At 37.2% G+C, this 26,853-nt stretch overlaps 2 protein-coding genes across 3 annotated transcripts; one reads left to right on the top strand and one right to left on the bottom strand.

The window, feature by feature from the left end:
• Positions 1-776: 776 nt before the first annotated feature.
• On the bottom strand, positions 777-3,802 carry timm8b (translocase of inner mitochondrial membrane 8 homolog B (yeast)). The gene is made up of 2 exons (XM_060863554.1): positions 3,572-3,802; positions 777-2,103 (listed from the first exon to the last, which is right to left on the bottom strand). The coding sequence occupies exons 1-2, from the start codon at positions 3,686-3,688 to the stop codon at positions 1,936-1,938; spliced, it is 285 nt and encodes a 94-aa protein (XP_060719537.1). The 5' UTR covers positions 3,689-3,802; the 3' UTR covers positions 777-1,935.
• Positions 3,803-6,271: 2,469 nt separating this feature from the next.
• Positions 6,272-21,821, top strand: LOC132840974 (carotenoid-cleaving dioxygenase, mitochondrial-like). Of its 2 annotated transcripts, none has more exons than XM_060863101.1 (13): positions 6,272-6,402; positions 9,914-10,000; positions 12,820-13,006; positions 14,377-14,588; positions 15,755-15,870; positions 16,611-16,713; positions 16,889-17,017; positions 17,579-17,739; positions 18,556-18,723; positions 18,835-18,972; positions 19,106-19,288; positions 20,696-20,806; positions 20,890-21,821. In XM_060863101.1, the coding sequence occupies exons 1-13, from the start codon at positions 6,342-6,344 to the stop codon at positions 21,004-21,006; spliced, it is 1,773 nt and encodes a 590-aa protein (XP_060719084.1). In that variant the 5' UTR covers positions 6,272-6,341; the 3' UTR covers positions 21,007-21,821. The 2 variants fall into 2 exon arrangements, with proteins under 2 accessions (XP_060719084.1, XP_060719086.1); XM_060863103.1 differs by lacking the exon at positions 6,272-6,402 and adding an exon at positions 7,562-7,693.
• The last annotated feature ends 5,032 nt before the right edge of the window (positions 21,822-26,853 follow it).

The raw sequence follows: 26,853 nt of genomic DNA, 5'->3' as shown, positions 1-26,853 counted from the left end.
TTTAGAACGATGTACTTACTTCCTCCCCTGTCAATTACAGGAGCACTAGCCAACAATCTGGGTATCTGTGAGATCACGTATCAGAAGGGGGTGTGTAGCGCTTTACTATGAGAGTTGCAACATCAGCAGTTTGAAAAGATGTGTTTGGAGACTTCACATGACTCTGAGAAAGCATGCGTTAACCTTCAGCTTCCGGAGTTAGCTGATGTTTAACAAATGAGTGGGAAATAGCCCCCCCATCCCATCCCATCCCACACATATACACATATATAATAACAAGAAACATCAAAAACAGGTCCAGATGCTACGCTGACAAGCAGCACAGTACACTTCCTTACTGACGGGTTACAGTGAACCTTTAGTGGAAAAGTTGCCAGTTTTATTGCTGTTATTAAATTCCATGTGCCCTGATAAAGAGTTATTGGCTATCAGATTTTGACATTAAATAAATCGGAGCTGCTGTTACTACTGTTAGACAACAACAGAATAATTTTTGAACATAAAAAAAATGACTGGCAATACAACAACTGAGGTGCCCTTGAGCAAGGCACCGAACCCCCCAACTGCTTCCTGGGCGCCGCAGCATAAATGGCTGCCCACTGCTCCGAGTGTGTGTTCACGGTGTGTGTGTGTGTGTTCATTGCTGTGTGTGTGCACTTTGGATGGGTTAAATGCAGAGAACAAATTCTGAGTATGGGTCACCGTACTTAGCCGTATGTCACGTCACTTTTTTATATATACACCAGAGACATAAGAAATTCAAAGCAATGGAAATGAGGATAATTATTTATTCTAAATTGCAGTAATGATCTTGAATGAGTTAAGAACAGTCTGAAACGGTCCTTAAGTGTGTATATTATACATGAAAATGTTAACTGAAAGCACGAGAGCAAGCACGATGTCATGTCTTGCTACATTTCCATTAACACTGGTGTTAAACATATAGAAACATCTTCAACTTGAAACATAAGGCTGAACTTCACAGACTTGACAATGAATCCAGACAATCAGTGAGCTTATTGTTTCATCTGATCATTAGAACCGTAGCTGGAACATAATTTCAGACAAAAGTCCAAGAAGCTGCAGGGACATGAACAATAACAGAATGGACATAATGATGTGGTTGAGAGGACCATTACGTAAATCTGGTTCTATAATCATGCACAGTCAGTCCACTGGGAATCATCCCTAGTTATTCTTCTGTAAAAAATAAGATACATGTGAATGTATGAGACCTCAAACACTGAGGCTAAATCCCAAATGGCTCCAAATTTGAAGCAAGAATATTATACAGAGCATAGTGATTTGTGATTAAAGCAAGTAACCCAAACTCTTTCAATTAAAGATGGATGATTGCAAGAACGGTTTTAAAATTTGGATCAAATCTTTTAACACTTGTGTTAAACAATTCACAACGAATTTTAGAAGTCAAATCTGTGACAATTGCTAGTTTATCTTATCGAGTTTATCTAGTAAAAATACTTGGATTTTATATTTACATTTCTGGCATTTAGCAGACACACTTATCCAAAGTGACTTACATTTTATTTCATTTTATACACCTGGGCTTAGGTTATGGGTTAAGGGCCTTGCTCAGGGGCCCGAAAGTGGTAGCTTGGTGGATCTGGGACTTGAACGCATGACCTTCTGATCAGTAGTCAAACACCTTAACCACTAGGCTCCCACATCCCTCAACAATGATTATGGTACATTCAGGGTTACTTTAAGGTGGAAACTGCTGGAGATGGGAGGAAGGGATTGACAAAACTGGAGAATAATTTTCATATACTCTAATTAGTACGTCTGTAGAAAGTAAAGTGTCATTTGGGATCCAGTCCAAGACTATGGCATTAGATATTTCCTTCTTATTCATCAGAAGATGCTAATAGGAATGTAAGCCATTTGTCCTTGAGAGGTCGCACGGTGACAGCATATTCAGTGTGTGCCCTTCTGCACCATCTGTGTGAAGCGGTTCGTGATGGCGAGAGTGGTATCAATGAAGCGCTCCACACAGCTCACGAGACATGCTTCAGTGCGCGAGTCCAGTCTTGAGCTCGGCTTTTCGATGCATTTGTCCCAACAAACGTCTGTGAAGTTGTGCACCTGTAAATACACGCAGTCTCAGCATCGATTCAAACAGGAAGTACTTGATCCAGTATGATCATAGCAAGGTCAATTATTTGTCTATTTAACATATTTTGTAGCAAAACATATGCTGCACGTGAGCACGCACGTGAGTTTCTACCCGGTTACAGGATCCGATCATGATCAGTACCAGATCATTATCAGTAGAGAATAATTATCACTATCAGTATAGGATCATTATCACTATCAGTATAGGATCATTATCACTATCAGTATAGGATCATTATCACTATCAGTATAGGATCATTATCACTATCAGTATAGGATCATTATCACTATCAGTATAGGATCATTATCACTATCAGTATAGGATCATTATCACTATCAGTATAGGATCATTATCACTATCAGTATAGGATCATTATCACTATCAGTATAGGATCATTATCACTATCAGTATAGGATCATTATCACTATCAGTATAGGATCATTATCACTATCAGTATAGGATCATTATCACTATCAGTATAGGATCATTATCACTATCAGTATAGGATCATTATCACTATCAGTATAGGATCATTATCACTATCAGTATAGGATCATTATCACTATCAGTATAGGATCATTATCACTATCAGTATAGGATCATTATCACTATCAGTATAGGATCATTATCAGTATCAGTATAGAATCATTATCAGTATAGGATCATTATCAGTATAGGATCATTATCATTATCAGTATAGGATCATTATCACTATCAGTATAGGATCATTATCACTATCAGTATAGGATCATTATCATTATCAGTATAGGATCATTATCACTATCAGTATAGGATCATTATCACTATCAGTATAGGATCATTATCACTATCAGTATAGGATCATTATCACTATCAGTATAGGATCATTATCATTATAGGATCATTATCACTATCAGTATAGGATCATTATCACTATCAGTATAGGATCATTATCATTATCAGTATAGGATCATTATCAGTAGAGGATCATTTACAGTATCAGTATAGGATCATTATCACTATCAGTATAGGATCATTATCATTATAGGATCATTATCATTATCAGTATAGGATCATTATCATTATCGGATCATTTATATTTACATTTCTGGCATTTAGCCGACACCCTTATCCAGATTGACTTACAATTTATTTCAGACCTTCCGGTCAATAGTCCATCACCTTAACCACTAAGCTACCACGTCCCCAGTATCAGTATAGGATCATCAGTATCGGCTCAGTATAATTATCATTATCGAATCATTATCAGTATCGACTCAGTATCATTATCAGATCATTATCAGTATCGAATCATTATCAGTATCGAATCATTATCAGTATCGAATCATTATCAGTATCAAGTGCGTCAGTAATCAGTTAAAACATCCGGGATATTCAGCAGATCCCTCTTTCCTTAGTGAGTGTCTGCAGTTCAGAGCTTGTGTTAAAGTAACAAACCTGAGCCTGAAACTGAGCTTTTTGTTGTTCCACAGCGATCAGACGCTGAAGTTCAGCAGCCTCGGCGTTTTCCGGCGAACCCATTGATGGCCTGTCGAAACTACTGAAATCTGCCATTTTCCGTATGTGGAATATTTTATAAACCAAGAACGAGCTGGTTGACAAAAGTCACCTCAAAGGGCAAAGCACAGCGAACACAGCATGAAACCTAGAAAGACTTCCGCAGCCGGCGGATATGACGTCAAACCCACGCGCTCGACCAGCCCAAAAACATAAACGAAATATTTCTATTAAACGCTTTAATAAAATTAAGTAAAGAATGACGTGTTCAATAAAAAACGTAAAATCTCCACAGTATTGTATAGTATCTCGTATATTTTAGTGACTCAATTCCATGAAAATATACTGACCTTCAAGTTCTTTTTAAAAATAATTCTTTATTCCGCTAGATGGCAGCAAAGGGAAAGAAAAAAAACATTTGGGCCATGCTTTTGGTATAAGGGCCACAGACAGGAAATCACGTGGTGTTATTTACAGTACACGTCCGCCATATTGGAAAGGAACGCATGAGCGGAATCAGAATCAAGTTTATTGGCCGAGTGTGTAGACACACACAAGGAATTTGGTTCCAGCTGTTGGTGACTCACAAAAGTACAGACATAAACAACACTATACATTTAGCTTGGACTATACAAGACAAAAAAAAGACAAGACAAGACAAAACAGACTACACAAGACAAAACAGACAAGACAGACTACACAAGACAAAACAGACAAGACAGACTACACAAGACAAAACAGACTACACAAGACAAAACAGACAAGACAGACTATACAAGACAAAACAGACTACACAAGACAAGACAGTCTATACAAGACAAAACAGACTACACAAGACAAAACAGACTACACAAGACAAGACAGTCTATACAAGACAAAACAGACTACACAAGACAAAACAGACTACACAAGACAAGACAGTCTATACAAGACAAAACAGACTACACAAGACAAAACAGACTACACAAGACAAGACAGTCTATACAAGACAAAACAGACTACACAAGACAAAACAGACAAGACAGACTATACAAGACAAAACAGACTACACAAGACAAAACAGACTACACAAGACAAGACAGTCTATACAAGACAAAACAGACTACACAAGACAAAACAGACTACACAAGACAAGACAGTCTATACAAGACAAAACAGACTACACAAGACAAAACAGACAAGACAGACTACACAAGACAAAACAGACTACACAAGACAAGACAGACTACACAAGACAAGACAGTCTATACAAGACAAAACAGACTACACAAGACAAAACAGACTACACAAGACAAAACAGACTACACAAGACAAGACAGTCTATACAAGACAAAGCAGACTACACAAGACAAAACAGACGGTGTGAGAATATAGACAATGCCAGATAATATAGACAGTGCAAGTATTAAATATGAATACAGAATATATGACAGATCAGTTATGTACATAAAGTGTGAGAAGTGCATGGTAGTGCAAATAACAGTATTGTGCGATATTTTGATTTGCACAATATACAGCAGCAGTAGTGTGCGAACTATATACTGATGATGTGATGACTGACAGTCCTGATAATGCAGTACTTATGTAGATATGAAACACCTGCCAGAACACATAATAAAATCTGCCATAACAAATTGATTCGTTGCACACATCATAAATTCAAACTGAACACAACATTAGCTAACTTTAACATGAGTGCCACCTCAAGCTTACCTTCTGGCTAAGATAACTTCCATTCCTTCCATAATCATATCCAACACATTTACGCTAGTGCTACTCAATTATAAATCAACACACACACACACACACACACACACACACACACACACACACACACACACACACATCTAATTTTATGTATACTACCAAATCTCTGTCTTGTAGTAAACAGTGGTTCAACAAAATACAAAATGTTCTGCTTTATTTTGTTTTCTGGTTTGTTATTTTGTTTTGTGCTTCTTGGCCACCATAGCTTTCCAACCAAATCTACAAATTTCTTTATCGCTCATAGACAGCAGTAACTTTAAATGGAGATAAGAGCGAGGAGCATGTTACATATCCTGTCATTTTCTCTCTGAGACAAGAAACTCATCTAACATGTTTACTGTTGAGTTTCATCAACACACACACGCACACACACACACGCACACACACACAGTTCTCTGTTTCTAGTTAAAATTACTGCAATCAAATTGTTTTGAATTGTACTGAAACATAAACAAAGTTTATTTCTTACAAACATTTCTAAAACTTTGAATGTTCCCAGAAGTACAGTGGACTCCATAGTTGTGAAATGGAAGATGTTTTATCGACAAAATTGAGCTCTTATGGTTTAAATTAGCCTCCAATTTCAGAAATATGTTTTTCCTATATGTTTATTTACATGTCCAATTTGTTGAATGGAAGACTCATATCTCCATAACCATGTTTTCCAGTGTATCTAAAGCATAGTGGAAGGGATAACATTTAAAATAACAATTCATTTATAACAAACAAGCAAAAACCAAAAACAATAAAGCATTTCCTGTACAGAACACACCCACTTCTTTGGTGAACGGAAAAGCATCTCAGAAAGCGTAGCATGCCAAAGCGGATTGGTCAGAAAAGCAGAACTCTATATCAGGTTCCATCAACTTCAACCAAGAACAGTAATTTGAGGCTGCAGTGGGCACAGGCTCAACAAAACTGGACAGCTGAACACTGGAAAGTCATGCCTGTTCTTTCTGGTCTACATGAAGTTAGGCTGCAGATAAACAAGCTACTGAAAATGAGTGAGTAATTCTAAATACAAATATGCTCAATTTTAATGACCTATTTCAAGTTCTACATCTTTCAGTTTATTTCCAATTTTACATCAAAATAATACCAGATCCCAGTACATGCGGAAACTTAAGTAACCATTATAAAAACAAAATATCAAAATATAACGTATTTTAATACTTTATTTAATCAATAAACGCTGATGGGATATGTTGTCATAGAAAAATAATCAACAGGGTCTGATGTGATACTGTACATTCCCATCTTGATTTTTTTTGGAACACTTAATTTTATTAGCAAGTTGCAGTGTTTTTTCCTCAGTTAAAGAAAAGAAAACCATGCTTTTTATCAGTTTGTAGTTAGAGTTAATATTGTGTAACATCTGTTAAACAAAATTAATTCTTATTATCATTTATGTTTTAGCAGGATTTAACAATCATGTTCTCACCTGATTTTGATCATCAGATTAAAAAAAAAAAAAAAAAAAAAGCTTAATATTATGACAAATATTAAATATTAGAGCTGTAGTGAAGAGAAAGGGACTCGGATAGATCCAAATGACTATGTAATTTTTCTTGGGAAAAAAGAGCTTTTGTTACACAGCTGAAAAATGTTACAGTCCTACATAACAATGACCCAAAGCAATAAAAAAAAGTAGACATGATTCTTGACTTGGTAGCCAAAAAGACAGAGTGCTGCATTACAAGCAACAGGAAATCTGAACAGAGACTTTATATATCCACTGTATATCCATCCCTGCATCCATCCGTCTATCCATCCATCTTCTGTACCACTAAATCTACGCAGTGTAGCAGGAATATTGGAGCCTATCCGCAGGGCCGCTGAATGGGGTACCAACTCATCACAACTACTGTGCTGTGTATGTATTTTAATAAAAAACAAAACAAAGAAGCAGATGAAGTGCTAGATAATTTTTTCACACCCATTTTCCTGCTCACTTATGCTCAAATTTCATTACATATCACACTCTTTTGCACTAATTACAATATACTTGCTTTACTCTCAGATCAAATTATATACTGTAGCTGTTTTTAAGGCAATTCAGTGTTAGGTGATGTAACATACATAGCTTTGGGAAATGAAAAACCCTGCTCCAAAGGGTTTAAGCATGTTTATTTTTATTATCAGGAAGTGGCCCAGTTAGAAGCATGCTTACATAATACGACCAAAGATTGCACTCCTGCTCTAGTACAGAGCAAAGGTTTCTGCTCTACATTTGCTGTTCGCTTTTCTGTTAGCTTTCAGTTCTGGATAAAAAACAAATACAATTAGCCATGATAGGTAAGTCTGATTTTAGCTTCTGATTTGTGATCATGTTCTCAAAGTCTACCGGCTATCACATATGTTTGTAGCTTTAGGCTTATGTAATTCACATCAGAGTCTTATATACATCAGTCAGTTACTGTACTACAGTATGTCCTTATTTTGCCATAGAGGTAACAGATAACAGCCACGTGGTCTGTCACTAATGCATGTGATTTTCACATTTAAACACTACAAACCAATATTATCCAGCCAGTGGGGCAAAAAAGCAAATTTAATTCCAATTGCTTAACCACAACAACAACAGTAGGTCTTGTATTAGGTATTGTAACCACTGCCAAGTCATGCTGCATTATAGGGGCATTCTGTCAGTTTGGAGGGGTTGTTCACATCACAAACACATACACACACACTGTGAGAGCTGAAATAGATTTTCTACAGAGGATTTTAGGATTTGTCATGCTTAATAAGCCAATCAAAGAGAAGGGGTTGTATTGTGCTAAAGAACAACACATAATTACACAAAATTGGTCTAATTGAAAGTGTTTACAGAAAGTAGAACAGAATGTATTCACCATCTGGGTTCTCCTTACGTTTCCAGGCATATATATATATTATATATAGTATATTATATAAGCAAACGTATGTGGGCTGCTGAGCAATCACACCCATTAACTTTTTGAACATTGTGTTGAAGATTTTGGTCCTCAGTTTGGTGGATCTCTACTCTTCTTGAAAGACTTTTTAATGGATTTTGGAACATGGCTATAGGGAGATTTGCCATTTCAGCTACAGGAAAATAAATCGTGTCAGTCAGTGTTCCATTTTGGTTGAGGTCAAGGCTCTGTGCATGGCCATTTCCACTATTCCACTCAAACTTAGCTAACATTGTATTTACAGAACTTGCTTTGTGCAAAAGGGCCTTGTCATGATTGAACAGCTTTGGGCCTCTTAGTTCCAGTGAAGGGAAATCTTACTTCTGTTGGGAATAGAAGTAATACTTCTGTTAGTTCTTTGTAATAAATTTGGGGTAAAAACTTACATGGGGAATACTTAATTTACAGGAATTTACATCTTTACAAGAATATTCATTCATTCATTCATTCATTCATTCATTCATTCATTCATTCATTCATTTTCTACCGCTTATCCAAACTACCTCGGGTCACGGGGAGCCTGTGCCTCAGGCGTCATTGGGCATCAAGGCAGGACACCCTGGACGGAGTGCCAACACATCGCAGGGCACACACACACTCTCATTCACTCACGCAATCACACACTACGGACAATTTTCCAGAGATGCCAATCAACCCACCATGCATGTCTTTGGACCGGGGGAGGAAATCGGAGTACCCGGAGGAAACCCCCGAGGCACGGGGAGAACATGCAAACTCCACACACACAAGGCGGAGGCGGGAATCGAACCCTCAACCCTGGAGGTGTGAGGCGAACGTGCTAAACACTAAGCCACCATGCCCCCCTTTACAAGAATATGAAAATTCAAAAAGAAATCTAAAATTTGAATTTATATTTATCCATAATGAGCAAACCAGAGACAACAATAGAAAACCCATACTCTAGGTGAAATATGGGTGTGCTGGTCAGGTTTCCACATACCTTAATAAAGTGTATTTAGGCTTGAGTGCCTATTTTCTGAGCAACTAAAAAACCTGAAATCCTTTTTACACTTAAATGTTTGCTTATTCTTCCTACCTTATAGATATATAAGCTGCATACTCAATTTCATTGTCCTCTTGTGTGCTTTTATTTGTTATTGTGTAATTGACAGATAAATTAAACATATTATTTATGTTCAATATTTAGTGCTGTATTATGTAAACATATGAATTTAATGCAATTTCTTTGAATAGTAAAAATATATAATAGAATAGTAATAGAATAAAATAATATACTTGCAATCAAATATATCCTTTATTTATTCATCTTTTTTATTCAAACTGTTTATCTGGCCAAACATACTATGAGTTACCCTAAAATGAGTAATTAGTTAGGGAACTCTTACAGGATATATGGGTAGGGAGTGTTATAATAAGCATTTACATCAGCAGTCATAGTCAAATGGAACGAACACAACACCATATTCGGTGGCAGAGAAAATGTTTTATGGAATTTCTCTTTCTGTCCCAGCTGCAGAAAGAAATTGGAATATTATATTGTAATATTTATCTATAAACATATATTAAATGATATTGAACCGATCTGTCTTTTCTTCCACAGCCCAGCGCACACGCTTCCACGTTTTCTGCTCTGCCATCAGCAGCACATCACATTTTACCATTTTTCATGGAAAGCATCATCCAGCAGGTACGATCAAATCACTTCTGCCATGTGTGCTACTTCTTTCTCTCTTCAGATGTAGTGAATGTTATCAGATATATGAGGTTATAAGTGTTTCAGCTGTGTTCATATCAGTTGCGACGTGAATTGTGGCACTCATTTGAGTCTGTGTTGCATGAAGGATCTCACTATACTCTCTGGAACTCTGTTTGTTCAACCCTTTCCACCAGACGTGACTCAAATGAATTCAGTAATATTTTTCCATGATTACAGGAATAACAGCAGTGTTGTATAAAGTACTAGAAAGCAATACTTGAGTAAAAGTACAAGTATCGTACTAGAAAAAGACTTTGGTAGAAGTGAAAGTTACCTTTTAAAATATTACTCAGGTAAAAGTCTTAAAGTATCTGATATTTACTGTACTTAAGTATCAAAAGTCATTTTCTGATATTTAATGTACTTAAGTATTTGAAGTAAAAGTAAAAAGTAAAATTTCAGTGATTTTCAGTAGGCATAAGAGCAGGGGCGGTTCTAGGATTTCATCTTTAGGGGTTTTAGCCCTCAGTGAGAATTTAAAACAAGAAGAGTTTTATATTATATATTATATGACTACATAGTAAGCCAAAAGTTATGGTATTATTAAATGGCAAAAGTGGACACCAAAATTTTATGCATGATGTCAGTCTTGAATCAGATCAGTTCATGTACTGTATGTGTGCATTCTCTGCAAACATTGTGTCCAATTAATGCAGTCATTAATATAAAAAATTCACAAGACAAAGACCAAATAATAAAATGTTATTTTTATTTAATATTGAATGAATGTTTGTATTAATATTTTGATAGTGCTATCAACTCTGGTAATAAGAATAGTGACATTTCACTGCTTTTGGTTGCCGTCTTTGCGACTTTCCGCCGATTAACGTTATAGATAAATGCCTCCAGCTCTGACTGCGTGTGCACGCTGCGCGTGCCAGTGCTTCTCTGTAGAGCAGCAATGTAGGAGCAGTGATTCGCCAAACCTCCCTTATTGCAGTCGCACACATTTCTTCTGATTTTATTTTACAGTAACGAGTAACGAAGATGCTTAGTGGAAATATAGCGGAGTAAAAGTATACTTTTTATCTAGGAAATGTAGTGGAGTAAAAGTGAAAGTTGACATAAATTTAAATAGCGAAGTAAAGTACAGATACATGACATTTCTACTTAAGTACAGTAACGAAGTATTTGTACTCCGTTACATTACAACACTGAATAACAGGAAGGTCTAAATACAAACGTCAAGAGAAAGAGTGCCATCTCTAATACACATAAGCACACACATAAGCATCCTGCACTCTTGACTGATGTCCATCATTTATGTCCATCCATATCATTTAGAATTGCCTACAAATCTGTGCAAATTGTATTATTTTAATTGAATCAAATCAGGTTGATATTAGTATGCATAAATTTACATTTACATTTTATGATTTTTCCTAACACATACCAAATTCTGGTATAAATCAGTTAATATTCAGCTTCATAGATAAGACATTCCATAATACAATATATTATAGAGTATAATGCATGATAACACACCAGTTTTTTTATTACATCGGCTTTTCTTTGTGATAGTTTGATCATTGTGTTTGAAATGAAAACAGAAATGCACACATATATACATAGCATTTAAACAAAATCTTATCAAATAGTGACCAACGCTTTCCTACAGTTTCCTACAGTAAATATCTTATTGTTGATGATTATTATAACTTTAGTAATGATAGCACTGTGTTTTAGACAATGGTCATATCATTCATTACTAAATTTCAGGATTATATTCAGATATATGAAAATTTTTGCAGCCATGTCTTTTAGAACAAGCATTGGAATATTCCAGCATAGTGCCTAGTACAGATGTTTTTTTTTTACTTTTGTAAATAACTACAAAACGATATTTTTAAATAAATGCACGACAAAACGAATACAAAATAAACTGTTTTAATAACCTAATACATATTAACAATGGGGTACATGCAGAGATCATGAGAAAATTAAGTCGTTATCACGACAAAACAAATTTTTTATGTTGACATGATGAGAAAATGAAGTCATAATCACGACAAAACAAAACAAGAAGTAAAAAAATATAATAATGCCTGCCCTCAGGACATCCGTAGCAGTAAATGTGGTGAGATGAAGACCAGTTTTCTCTTAAAGATGATGCTCACTAGTAATAATGTTAGTGAGATGGATTGAGTCTTTTTCCCCACCTAGAGTCCTGTGATGATGTCTGAGCTCTGATTAGTCTTGCTAAAGTCTATGGTTTGTTTTTATATTTTTTGGTATTTATTGCTGAACCAATCGTAGTTTTAATAGAAAGTCAGGTTGGTGCAGATTGTTTCAGTTTGTATTACATATCGGATTCACACATGTCCAGGTAGAGAACCACATTATTCTCTGCATTAGTACATTCCAAATGTGTCTGACTTTAATCTTGATATTAAACTTTTCTGTACGAATAAGATGATGACATACCTTAAAGCTGTTATTAAGCTTTTGAAAGGTGTTCTGATTTAAAGAAGGGTGTAATATATAGGGGATGTGGTAGCCTAGTGGTTAAGGTGTTGGACTACTGACAAGAAGGTCATGAGTTTGAATCCAAGGTCCACCAAGCTGCCACTGCTGGGCCCCTGAGCAAGGCCCTTAACCCTCAATTGCTCAGTTGTATACATTGTAAGTCACTCTGGATAAGGGTGTCTGCTAAATGCAAAATGTAAATATACAATATGAAAATAGAATTCATAAAAGATAAAGGTCTTTTTCTGGACAGATTGTGATGTCTGTATTTGTCTTTTCTTCAGTTGTGATCAATAAACAAAAACATACCTACAGAAAGTGGCATGGGCTTCCAGAAATTGCCCCGCTGCTGCAGAGTGTGGAGGAGACTCCTGAACCTATCCCTACCACTGTCAAAGGCATAATCCCTACATGGATTCGTGGAAATCTTCTCCGCAATGGCCCTGGAAAGTTTGAGTTTGGAAATCAGCAGTGAGTAAAGATAAATAAGATTCTATTTTTTTATAGAATTAATTTATAACATCATTATTACACTATTACTCTTCTTCACATTTATTAATATATAACATTGTTGACTGGTCAGTTAGAGCAAACAACATTGGGATTTCACTATTTTGCACGACATTTCACCACCACACCAACAGCACTTCACTTATTACAGGTACTTCCTTGACTGTAAAGCACATGGTCACTAGGCAAAGTCTTGCCAGTTACCTGGTGATTTGTGTTAGTTCTGAGATTTTATTATTCCTGATTGCTGTTTCATGGATGATTCTTGATATTCTTTTGTACAGATTCATTCATTTATTCTTTAGTAGGAAAAAAAAAAAGACTTTTTTTATGCCAGAAGCTTTGGTGTACTGAATGTAGTGACATCTTGTGGTTTGGATAAAGCACAATTCATTTATATACGTTTACAATCTAATATACACTGAGAGAATATTACTTTAAATAAAATACAATTAAATAATTGTAAGCTAACATTTTAAAAAACATGATTTTATTAAATACATTTTATTTAAACCTATTCATGCTTTTATGTTATATGGTGGTGGAGCTTTTTTTTTACTTTTAATGAGATTTTCTAGAATTTTCTACAAACTCAATAGAATTGCATGTTCACTACTATTTGTTTCTTTCTGTACACTAAAAATTTACAACGATCTTAAATATCCATTTCATTCTAAACATTTGACATTAATAATAGAGATTTTATATTTTTATATTGATTCATTTCTATAAAATGATTATGCCTTTCTTTAATAAAATGAAAAAATAATTATTGTAATAATAATTGTAACACATTTTATTATTGTCATTTACAATGAGTCTAATCTTTTACAATGGGAAAGCTTTTCACTAGATTTTGGAGAGTTGCAATGGGAATTTGTGCTCATTCATCCACAAGAGCATTAGTGAGGATTTGTGCCCATTCAGCCACATAAGCATTAGTGAAGTCAGACACTGATGTTGGGTGAGGAAGCCTGGGGCACCATCAAAATTCCAGTTTAGGTTTAGTTTAGGTCAGGCCACTTGATTTCTTCCCCTCCAACCATGTCTTCATGGATCTTGCTTTATACAGAGGGACATTGTCATGCTGGAACATGTTTGGATAAGGAGCCTTAGCAGCACAGGTCATGATAGAATTCACTGTGCCTCAGTGCAAAGGTTATTTTTAATATTTATATTTGTAATGCAGGAGGAAGTCTTCATTACAGCCCGCATTACTACTGCTGCAAATAGTTTAAAGCTCCCAGCAGTGAGAACAAACAGTGTCCGAATCCCCACAAACCTAGTAGCAGCAAATTTGTGACTGTCTGTATTTTTTTCTCTGTTCTCAGCTTTAATCACTGGTTTGATGGAATGGCCTTGATGCACAGCTTTCAGGTCGCTGATGGTCAGGTGACCTACAGGAGCCGCTTTCTACGCAGTGACTCGTACAAGAAGAACAGTGAGATGAATCGTATTGTGGTATCTGAGTTTGGCACTCTTGCACTCCCTGACCCATGCAAGAATATTTTCCAGCGCTTCATGTCCTTCTTTGAGATGACAAGTGAGTATAGTCTCCTGGGAACGAATGCAAAAATGTGCAGATGTTGCACTTTGGTGTTACACAGTCCCACGGCAGATACAGGTTTTGTCACATTTTTGTGTTTTCCTTAACATTTTATTTTTAGTTTATTAAGGTACATCTTTAATACCTTACCATGCTGGTGTGAATTTGCAAGAACAAGGGCAAGAACTAAGGTGACAAATTTAACTGATGGTGATAGGGTGCAACTATAAAACTCAAAGCATAAGCATAAAAGAATATGCTTATATCTGTATAACAGTAATAGTTAACAAGTCATATCTTTTTAGTTGGCATATACTCTCTACTGAAGTTCCAGTTCCTGATCGCAAGCTGGTCCTGTTCAATGTCACTGTTCTCCCATCAAAATCTAATCTCATCATATATCTTTCCATAATAGTAAAAATGTCAACCTCTGTGACCTCAGAAAATACCGACAGTCTATTCTTTGAAAATAACTGGTGCAGATCCACATGATTTCAATTACTTGTCTATTTTCAATCCTAATTTTATGTTAAATTCTTGAACTTACTAAAGTATCTCAGTTCCAGGTTGATTTGCATAGCAATAATCTTTATGAGCCATTTCAATCTGGTTTCCGGCCCCAACACAGCACTGAAACAGCCATTGTTACATTGACCGACCATCTCCTTGGTGCTGCTGACTCTAACCTTCTCACCATCATCATCCTCCTTGACCTTAATGTTGCCTTTGATACCATCTCCCAATGTCTGGCTGGCCCTTTAACTATTACCATTGACAACCGCATGATTTACATTTCTTTGGTGTCACATCAGTAACATCTGAAGAAAATGTCACCATTCAAAACTAATCTCTGGGCATCTTAGGGACGTCACTTGTTTAATCAGTTCACTATGAAGTGAGCCTCCAAACAACTCTGAGACAAAGACCAGATTTAATGAGTCAATGAGTCAAGTTTGCTGAGTCAAGAGCAGACAGATTTTTATTCAAGGTTCATTGTGCATCTTGTTGCAACTGACCTCACTAAGTGCTGTTTATGTTTATTCCAGGTCTTACAATTTGAATTTTTGAGATTACAATGTTGGCACAGGTGTTTTAATTTTTTGACCTATCTATATGCAATAAGATTTTAATTTAAGATTTAAGATAAGATTTTCCCTTTGTAGAGCCCACAGACAATGCTAATGTGAACTTCGTCAAATACAAAGGCGACTACTATGTCAGCACAGAGACCAATTTTATTCACAAAATTGATCCAGACACTCTTGAAACAAAAGAGAAGGTACGTAATGCAGAATGCAATACCACCAGTCAGTTTTTCACTATTTTCTCTGTCAAGTTTCTTTTTGTTCATGATGTCATTTAATGTAATCCATTCAATTCAGTTTATTAAACAAAAAATGATTAACCTTTTCAGAAATACACAAATTACAAAATAGTGTCTCATTCTGCAAACACAAGCAAAATATACTGTAGATACTTTCTCAAAAATTTTAAAAATAACAGATTTTCTCCATACTGCATTGAATTTAACTGTCTTATTTACCGTTGACTTATATGTGCATAGTGAATGTGTTTATAATTGTGCACACTGGTTGTCAGCTTGCGTTTGCCGAAAAAACACAGACGTTTCTCAATTACACACGACTCTAATATTATATTGAAAAATACGATATTCGTAAAATCATCACACGAGACAGCATCTTAATCAGAAAGATTGCTTAGCCTAAGTACTGTTTTTTTATCTGTGTATAAAAAGAATACAATGGCACAAAGCCATGCTACTCAATATGCCACCATAATACCCATAAACCATATGGCATACAAAAAAAAATCAGCCTCATCACACGATCGTACATTTAACCTTAATAGCAAATGTAATTATCAGAATGTGCCATACAGAGAGAAACTTGACTAGGATCACTAAGTCAAGTATGGTTTTAAATCAAAATACAGATCTTTCTGTGTTTGTAAATGCTGTTTTCGTTTCACTATTTTTGGTTTTCCACAATAATGTCTAAGGTGGACTGGAGTAAGTTCATTGCCGTTAATGGTGCAACTGCCCACCCCCATGTTGACCCAGATGGTACAGTCTACAACATGGGCAACTCCTATGGCAGAAAAGGTGAGACCATGACACACATACACACTTGAATAACAGAAGAAATTTATAATATAGCTCTTATGTTTCTTCAGTAGAAAGATTTATGAATGTACTTCAGACGTTTGCACCATTATTCATATGCATTAGATTTGAGACATATGGTAAATTATAGTCACATGTTGCATGTGATTGGTAGGTGTTTTCTACAACATTATCAAAGTGCCTCCGGGAAATGAAGCCGGTGATGATACGCTGCAGGGTGCAAAGGTGCTGTGTTCCATTTCACCTGCTGAAAAAAACAAGCCTTCCTATTACCACAGCTTTGGTAAATCCACACACCAGACATTACACATCTAATCATGGTTGCATTTATAATTTATTCTGAACAGTTATCAGAAATTATCAGAAAACAGGCAGTGTGCATCAAAAAACAAATGAGATAATTGTTTGAGATAAAAAATGAAAACAATTTTTTTTAATGAGACCAGTTTTTGAAAAAAACAAACAAACAAACAAAAAAACACAATAACATTTCAAGAAAAAAGCTTTATACAAATTGAGAAATATATATTAGAATTTAAAAAGAATTTTGAACTTAAAATTAGGTAAAGTAATGCCTATGAGAGGTTATCCCACTGAGATTTGATGTACTAGCTATGCAGAAAAAGTTATTTCAACTGAAATGGCTTAGATTTTTTATTTATTTATTTTTTTCAATATAAGCTCTGACATGGCATATAACTGTCCAACATAAAAAGATTAAACATGATTGCTCTTCAGCTTTAATCTTGGCTTTGTACTAAATTTGAGGAAGATACTAAATGATGCAACATATTGTTATAGATGTGTAGATGTAAAATCTGGTTCTTTTTCTTTTTTTTCACAGCCATGTCTGAGAACTATGTGGTTTTCATCGAACAGCCCATAAAGATTGATATAATGAAGATAGTAACAGCTAGAATGAAGGGGAAAGGCATAAGCGACTGTATCTACTGGGACCCAAAACAAGAGACTATCTTCCATGTTGTAAACAAACATACTGGAAAGGTGCTAATAAAGAGCCACCTTCACATACAAGCTAAAAGCAGTATTCCATAAGGTTTTTAAATGACAATTAGTTTGAGATGTTCATATTGAAATGTATTCCCCTGTTTATTTTATAACATGTTATAACACTGATGAAAAAAAATAAGGGAATGCTTAAGCCATCACATTGGGTACATTAAAATTTAAAATCTTTACTTATATACAGTACATAGAGGAGAAAATAATGTGATAATGGTCAACCAAAATCATCAATCCATGAGGGCTGGATTCAAAATGGCACAGAAATGCAACATGAAAAATGAAACTGTGCTGGGAGACACAACAAACCTCCTTGCAGTGGCAGGTACCTTATGGATGTGCAATCCTGGATGAGCTGGACTTCCTGCTGAATGGGGATGCAGGTACTGCCTCATGTTACAAGCAGTGACAAGGACCCTAAAAAAGCACAAAATTACAGACAAATTAGTCAAGAAAGATAAGGGGAAAGCAAACCATTCCCTTTTTGGGGGTTGTCTTGCTGTTGTCTCTCCTGTGACCCTGTAGTCAATTTGCTTTGCACCAAAAACAATAAAAGTGATTCGATCACTTATGCTTCCTAACTGGACAGATTCATATCCCAAAAGTTTCATTGACTTGGAGTTAGTCTGTGATGATTAAGTGTTCCCTTAATTTTTGAGCAGTGTAATATGTCCAGTGTTAATTACATCTTATAGATAATAACCAATGCGCATTTCATACTGTTTGTTTTTACAGAATCCTGCATAGTAGTCATTTTAATTGTTAAAATACTAAATTACTTGAATTATTTTTTTTCAGTTGAGTCCATTGAAGTACCACACCAAGGCTTTATCCAACTTCCACCAGATCAATGCATTTGAGGAGAATGGCTTCCTCATATTGGATATGTGTTGCTCAGATGATGGACAGGCCCTTCAAGTCTATTCTCTTCAGAATTTACGCAAGTCAGGAGAAGCACTGGATGAGGTTAGAAATGTTGCATTTGCAGTTTTTCTCATTGTTGTTTGCATTTCTCAACATCACATGCATTTGTATTGTAATACGCATGTAATATAGTTTGTTGTTTGGTTTCAACAGGTATACAACAGCATAGACAGATATTTTCCTCGCCGCTTTGTTCTGCCTCTGTGCATTACCAGTGATATCCCACTGAACCAGAACCTCAACACACGGCATAACAGCTCTGCTTCTGCAGTCTGCCTCAGCAAAGACAAGGTGAGCTGCTAATGGAGTGGAATACAGAGGTCAGGTTTTTCAGAGCTCCAAGTAGAGGACCGCAGCATTATTTACAAATCTTTTGATTTTACAAGTTATCATATCTCTTTTAAAATTCAAAATTATCTTCTAGGTGTTCTGCATGTCTGAGGATCTCCATGACCATGAACTTCTTGATTATGGTGGCTTTGAGTTTCCACACATTCACTATGACCGATGCAACACCAAACCATACCGCTTCATCTATGGCTGTGGCTTTGGTCACCTGGTGGCAGATTCATTGATCAAAATAGACCTGGAAAGTAAGAAAATTAAGGTAAGCCTATATTAGTATTATACACAGTATGGCTGACTGTATTTATACACAGCATCTGACTATCACACCCTTATGTGCTTGTTGAACATTAAATTCCAAAACCATAAGCATGAATATGGAGTTGTTTTCCCTTTGCTGATATAATAGCCTCAACCCTACTGAGAAAGATTTTCATAAAATCTTAAGATAAAATGCTGTGCAGAGGTACTGCCTCTGGGTTTCACATTGCATTACCTAACTTGACTAACACAAAGCGATGGCCTCATGCTGCCCATTCTAATGGCCTAAAAGGTCCAGTCTAATTATTTTAGGGAGTCCATGATTAATCGTAATGGGTGCGATGGCACTTTTAGGGTGGAGAGTAGAGTCACCGTTCACAACATGCCACATACCACCAACATGTGAATGCCTGGACAGTTGAAATCGGACAAGAGATGGTTTAAAGTTTTATCCTGCCCCACATTCCCAACCATGGGATAATGATGATTATGATTATTCAGTAATTACAAATGAGTTGTCTCTTCCTTATTTTGAGTGTCCTATTTTACTCAACATAACCTATCCTTAATAATCAAAAAGTACAAGTGCCCAGGATTAAGGAAACAGGTCAGGCAAGGACTAACTGCAACCTGCATTTTATTATTTTGCTTTAAGAATTGAATGACTGGCAGCTAAGGATGTTCCTGTTAGATTACATGGAATTTCTGCCCACAATGTTTGGACACTGATCTTGGAAAATACCCTGCTTTCCTACATTGCCAACACACCGCATGAGAGCAAGATGGTGGGCATGGTGAGATGTTAGAAAAGGCAGGGGAGGAAAAGGAAGGTAGGATCCAGGGTGTAGGAGGGGATGGGAGAGAGATAATGAGAAAAATGAGGGATGGTAGACCAGGAACCACCACCATGTCAGTTGTATGGCTTCCATGAGTCTTCCTAAAATTCCAGGTTTCTGCACCACTGTAGACCCCTGGCATGTGAGAGTGTGGACAGACGCCCAGGAGGCTGAGGAAGAATGTTAGCTGAGCTATAGGCTCGAGTTTATTCAGCCTTTTAGCACACTTTTACAAATACTCAGCAAAAATAAAACAGTTTGCACTCTGTCAGCATTTATGTGTGTTGCATGGTCAGGCAACTCAGCCACTCACTTTCTCTCTTGTTATGGCTGTCACCGAAAGTATGAGGTACAATTTAGTAGACTGGTGATAATAAAACACAGATGAGAATCATCATGCATTATCTGCCAATTGGACCTTCTTCCTGTTTGTCCACAACCAAACCTTAACCATCCACCAATGCGCTAATACTGCAGTGTTATGTAAATTAATGCCCTGAATTGTACATTTATGTTTATTTAATGCTCATTTTATTTGTAACTGTACGTCTGTTTCTGTGCTCAACTGTTAGGCATGGCGTCAGCCAGGTGTCTATCCATCTGAGCCTGTGTTTGTCCCGTCACCTAATTCAGAGGAAGAAGATGATGGAGTCATCCTCTCTGTTGTGCTCACACCCAATGAGGTATGATACTGCTGAAGTGCTCATTTAAAAAAAAAAAATCCCCCAAAAAACTCAACCATAACTGTTTTCTGTGTTGTGTTTAGGATAAAGGCACGTTCCTGCTGGTTCTTGATGCTAAGACATTTGAGGAAGTCGGAAGAGCTAAAGTGCCTGTTAACATTCCATCAGGCTTCCACGGAACCTTTAAATCTTTGGTATAGGACAGATTTCATTTAGTGACATTAAAGGCCAACAACTAGTGTCATATTTATACATTACTTTACTTACAAGTTCAGCTTCTGTCATTGTTTTACAATTTGTTCCCCAGAAATTAAAACTTGGCCTGCGCTTTTCATTTTTCATTTGCTTTCAAATAGGTTTCATCACTTTTAGTTAGGTATTTATGTGTTTCATTGTTTTGAAATGAATTGTTTTTTTTAATGCTGTAATTTGTAATGGGTGGCACGGTGGCTTAATGGTTAACACGTTCGCCTCACACCTCCAGGGTCGGGGTTCGATTCCCGCCTCCACCTTGTGTGTGTGGAGTTTGCATGTTCTCCGCGTGCCTCGGGGGTTTCCTCCGGGTACTCCGGTTTCCTCCCCCGGTCCAAAGACATGCATGGTAGGTTGATTGGCATCTCTGGAAAATTGTCCCTAGTGAGTGAATGTGTGTGTGTGTGTGTGTGTGTGTGTGTGCCCTGCGATGGGTTGGCACTCCGTCCAGGGTGTATCCTGCCTTGATGCCCGATGACGCCTGAGATAGGCACAGGCTCCCTGTGACCCGAGGTAGTTCGGATAAGCGGTAGAAGATGAATGAATGAATGAATGAATGAATAATTTGTAATGCAACATGAGTTAGATACATTAAAAAAAAAATTTCAATTAGTATTACAACCATAGTGAAACAATGGCTTTGGAAGGCATTAAAGGCACAGTTAAAGATATCAATACCTATGTTGTATCCAGTATTTTAACGGTTGTACATAATGATGTACCAGCTCAGTCAATTAAAAATTCTATTGTATTTAATCTGAAATGTCCAGTTTCTCTGAAACTCTGTGTACTACACTTTATCTATTTTTACTACATCATACGGAAGGTGTATGTAGCAGACGGGACATAGCCAACCGCCAGTTTGTGAATAAAGGAGTCTGGACAAACAAGTGAGAGGCTTCATGCTCCAGCGAGTAATTTCACTAACGAAGAGTTTGCTTTCCCAGCAGTAAACACCAGAGGAGATTTAAGTGAGGAGAGTGAGAGTTGTGAGAGAGAGTACACCCAGAACCATGTGTGTAATAGTGTGTCTATGTGTGCAATCCACACTGAAACGTGAGTGTGCAATAAAGTTGTGCGTGAGACAGTGATATTGTCTGCCTTCCGCGTCCTCACACTCACATAGGGACATTTAAACTGGTGATGAAAGCCAATGCCATCATGGAGTCCTCACCACTCACAGAAATAGTTAAATCCCTCAGCAGCCTCCTCCAGGCACAACATTATGCACTCCTGGAGCTGCACACAGAGCAAGAACAGCGCTTCCAGACATTAGTCCAGATGCAGGCAAAAGACTGGAAGCTGTTCCACGTCTTGCACCAGCGTGAGGGGGCACTGGCCACCTCTCCCCACCTCATACACGACAAGATTGTGTCAAGTACGCAGGATAAAAACGGACCAAACGCAGGACAGCTAAACAAAAACGGGGTTTATTAACTAAAAAACACGAAACAGGACAAAGACAAACCAGACGAAGACAACAGAGGATTCCACGCTGCACAAGGCAACGCGGCTCAATTAAATAATGCAAATAATTAACAGACATGAGGGACAGGTGTGCAGAGGCGGGGAGGAAAAGGCAAGGGCGGGGCAGACACGTGAACAACGAACACAAACAAAAAGGCACATGGCCAAAGTCCGGGCAGAGTCCTGACAGATGGGTCCTCAGGACGACATGGAGGCCTAAATTAAGCAATGCTTGGGGTTGGCCTGAGTCACACATCAGCTCTCTGTGGCCTACATGCTGGAGTACACCGACCTCAATCAGGCAATTCCAGGCATATCGGCCGAGATCTGGAACAAAATTGCTGGCTATTACGGACGCTGGGATTCAGGGATGTTAAAGGCATATCCAAAGGCAGGCGGTCCCGTTTCTCTCTCTCTCACCATCCATTTGGGGGCTGAATCCACCAAACTGGCAATACAGACTCAGGTTTCTCCTACATCTTTGTCTCCCTCCTCTGTGTCTGTGCCCTTTTTCACACAGGTGAGTGAACCAGGCTACACAAAGGTAGGTACGAAGCCTTGGCCAGTCTGCTGGGGAAACTAGGCATTTCCTGGGCACCGATGGAGGTCAGGGCCCTAGTTTGGAGTCACAAGGCACAAAAGGCTGCCTCTGATTGAACTGGGATGTATCACATTCTAGTAAGTGTTCAAGGTGTTACATATCATGTTTTGGTGGCTTCAGTGTAAGAGCAGAGCTCAATCTAACAAAGCTTGGTTCGAAACATGGAACTGGGAGCTGCACAAAGGGGCTGAACATGTACATTTTCAATTATCCTGTAGTTGCCAATCCAGTACAATTTTGGGGACAAAAACATAGTGTGGAGGTGGCGGTTGGTCACCCATCTGCTAATCTTGGGGGCAATTTGGCCCCCATTTTCTTTGTTAATAGGGGAAATATGTGTGGCTGGGTCTTGCAAAATAGTGACAGGGCTTTGGTTTTAGAAACAGTATCTGAGCTGTCAGCATTAGCACTGCATAAAGGGCAGCCCCACTAAGAGGGAACTCCCCCGGAGAGGCCACATGATGCCACACTTATGACCAAGTGAGAGTAAAATATAGACAATTCCTCCAGCCAAACGTTGTGCTTTCTTGCCAGTACTTTTCTGTTATAGTGTTTTTCTGTATTTTTCTGTTATGTTTTCTGCTTTTATTTTTATCAGACCTGCCTGATCTGTCTGGACTCTTACTGTACCCTTAAACACAAACAATCTAGATGTAATGACCAACAGCATAGGTGCTATATTCGCTCACACATTAGACCAGTGTTGTATAAAGTACTAGAAAGCAATACTTGAGTAAAAGTACAAGTATCGTACTAGAAAAAGACTTTGGTAGAAGTGAAAGTTACCTCTTGAAATATTACTCAAGTAAAAGTCTTAATGTATCTGATATATACTGTACTTAAGTATCAAAAGTAATTTTCTGATATTTAATGTACTTAAGTATTTGAAGTAAAAGTAAAAAGTAAAATTTCAGTGATTTTCAGTAGGCATAAGAGCAGGGGCGGTTCTAGGATTTCATCTTTAGGGGTTTTAGCCCTCAGTGAGAATTTAAAACAAGAAGAGTTTTATATTATATATTATATGACTACATAGTAAGCCAAAAGTTATGGTATTATTAAATGGCAAAAGAGGACACCAACATTTTATGCATGATGTCAGTCTTGAATCAGATCAGTTCATGTATGTGTGCATTCTCTACAAACATTGTGTCCAATTTAATAAAAAATATTCACAAGACAAAGACCAAATCAATAAATGTTATTTTTATTTAGTATTGAATGGATTGTTTGAATTAATATTTTGTTAGTGCTTTCAACTCTGGTAATAAGAATAGTGACATTTCACTGCTTTTGGTTGCCGTCTTTGCGGCTTTCCTCCAATTAACGTTATAGATAAATGCCTCCAGCTCTGACTGCGTGTGCACGCTGCGCGTGCCAGTGCTTCTCCGTAGAGCAGCAATGTAGGAGCAGTGATTCCCCAAACCTCCCTTATTGCAGTCGCACACATTTCTTCTGATTTTATTTTGTAGTAACGAGTAACGAAGACGCTTAGTGGAAATATAGCGGAGTAAAAGTATACATTTTATCTAGGAAATGTAGTGGAGTAAAAGTGAAAGTTGACAAATTTAAATAGCAAAGTAAAGTACAGATACGTGAAATTTCTACTTAAGTACAGTAACGAAGTATTTGTACTCTGTTACATTACAACACTGCATTAGACACTGTTGCCCCAATCAGATTAAAGAAAGTTAGAGACAAAACACCTGCACCGTGGTATAATAGTCATACTCACACCCTCAAGAGAGAAACTCGTAAACTAGAGCGAAAGTGGAGAAAAACTAAATTAGAGTTTTTTAGAATTGCGCATAAGGACAGTATGTCCAGCTATAGACAGGCTCTAAAAGCTGCTAGGGCTGAGCACCTGAGAAAACGCATAGAAAATAACCAGAACAATCCCAGGTTTTTATTTAACACAGTGGCTAGATTAACAAAAAAACAGAAATCTGAAAACACTATTGCATCACAGTTCAGTAGTGAGGACTTTATGAGATTCTTCAATGATAAAATTGAATGTATCAGGAACAAAATTGTTGATGTTCAACCCCTGACAGCATTGCTTTACAAGTACAGGACAGGAAGAGCTAGATAAACTTATTACTACAGCGAAATCAACAACTTGTTCACTAGATCCCATTCCAACTAAATTACTGAAAGACGTGTTACATAAAGTTGGTGAGCCTCTTCTTAATATTATTAACTCCTCGCTATCTTTGGGTTACGTCCCTAAATCTTTTAAGTTGGCAGTTATTAGGCCCCTCATTAAGAAACCTCATTTAGATCCTAATGAACTATCAAATTACAGACCTATTTCACATCTTCTGTTTATGTATAAAATACAGGAAAGGTTGTGTCTGTTCAACTGAGCTCCTTCTTACAGGAGAACAAGATCTTTGAAGAGTTTCAGTCAGGTTTAAGGCCCCACCATAGCACAGAAACTACACTTGTGAAAGTTACTAATGACTTGTTCTTAGCTTCGGACCAAGACCGTATGTCCCTATTAGTTCTACTTGACCTTAGTGCTGCATTCGATGCTATAGATCACAACATTCTCCTAGATCTCTTAAAAAATTACACAGGTATTCATGGACAGGCTTTAAGTTGGTTTAGATCCTACCTGTCTGATCGATACCATTTTGTAAAATTAAATGGTGAATCCTCCAGTTTATTACCAGTTAATTATGGGGTAACCCTCTTTTCATCTGCCGCCTGGGCAGGATAACCTTAAATTCAGCCTCTCGTTCCTCTGCTCGATTTCTGTTCTCCACAAGGCCTTTGGGAAGTCTCAATGAAACACACACATCAGTCTTTCAAAGAGAAGTTCGAAAGTTTATTAGGAAAAGCAGGAATATATATTTCAAGAAGAGGGAGGGTGTAGTGGGTGTGTGTGTTGGTTTGTGTGTGTGCATCTGTGTTTAGGTGACCTCTCAGTTACCCCAATAAAGTCAGATCTTATAGGGATGTGAACCTATACTTCCCTTAGTTCCCATGGTTGGTAACATAAGGAATGATTATGGTAGGGCCATCTGTTTTAAGACTAATTAGGGAACAAGAGAATTAAGGGACAAGAGTGTGTTTGTGTGTGGGGGGAGAATGTATGTGTGTATATGTAAGATAGAGAAGGAATGTTTATGTGTGGGGGACAAAGAACAATGTACTCTTTACAGACAGTCTGCAACATTATCATAAAAGTTTGTTTTATACAATTATTCTCACACATAGATAAATATCTCATCAAAACCAGATGAAATAGCTAAATTTTCACTAGTAGCTTGACAGTGAAAGAACTGGAACTTTAATAAATAGGGTAAAGTTAGTCCAAAATGCAGCTGCCAAAGTTTTCACCAGGACAAGAAAGTATGACCATATAACCCCAATTTCATCATCTCTACACTGGCTACCTGTTAAGTTTAGAATTGATTACAAACTGCTGCTACTTACGTACAAGTCTTAATGGTTTAGCTCCATGTATCTAACTAGTCTTCTAACACGTTACAATCCTTCACACTCTCTGAGATCACAAAACTCAGGACTTCTGGTAGTTCCCAGAATATCTAATTCTACTAAAGGCGGTAGAGCGTTTTCTTATTTAGCTCCCAAACTCTGAAATAGTCTTCCTGATAGTGTTCGGTACTCAGACACCCTTTCCCAGGTTAAATGTACATTAAAAACTCATCTCTTTAGTCAGGCGTACACATAATACCTCCCATAATATTGTGCACTATTACAT

Source organism: Tachysurus vachellii, chromosome 26 (genome assembly GCF_030014155.1).
Source record: "Tachysurus vachellii isolate PV-2020 chromosome 26, HZAU_Pvac_v1, whole genome shotgun sequence".
NCBI classification, from domain to species: domain Eukaryota; kingdom Metazoa; phylum Chordata; class Actinopteri; order Siluriformes; family Bagridae; genus Tachysurus; species Tachysurus vachellii.
This window is presented reverse-complemented; position numbering and strand designations above follow the sequence as displayed.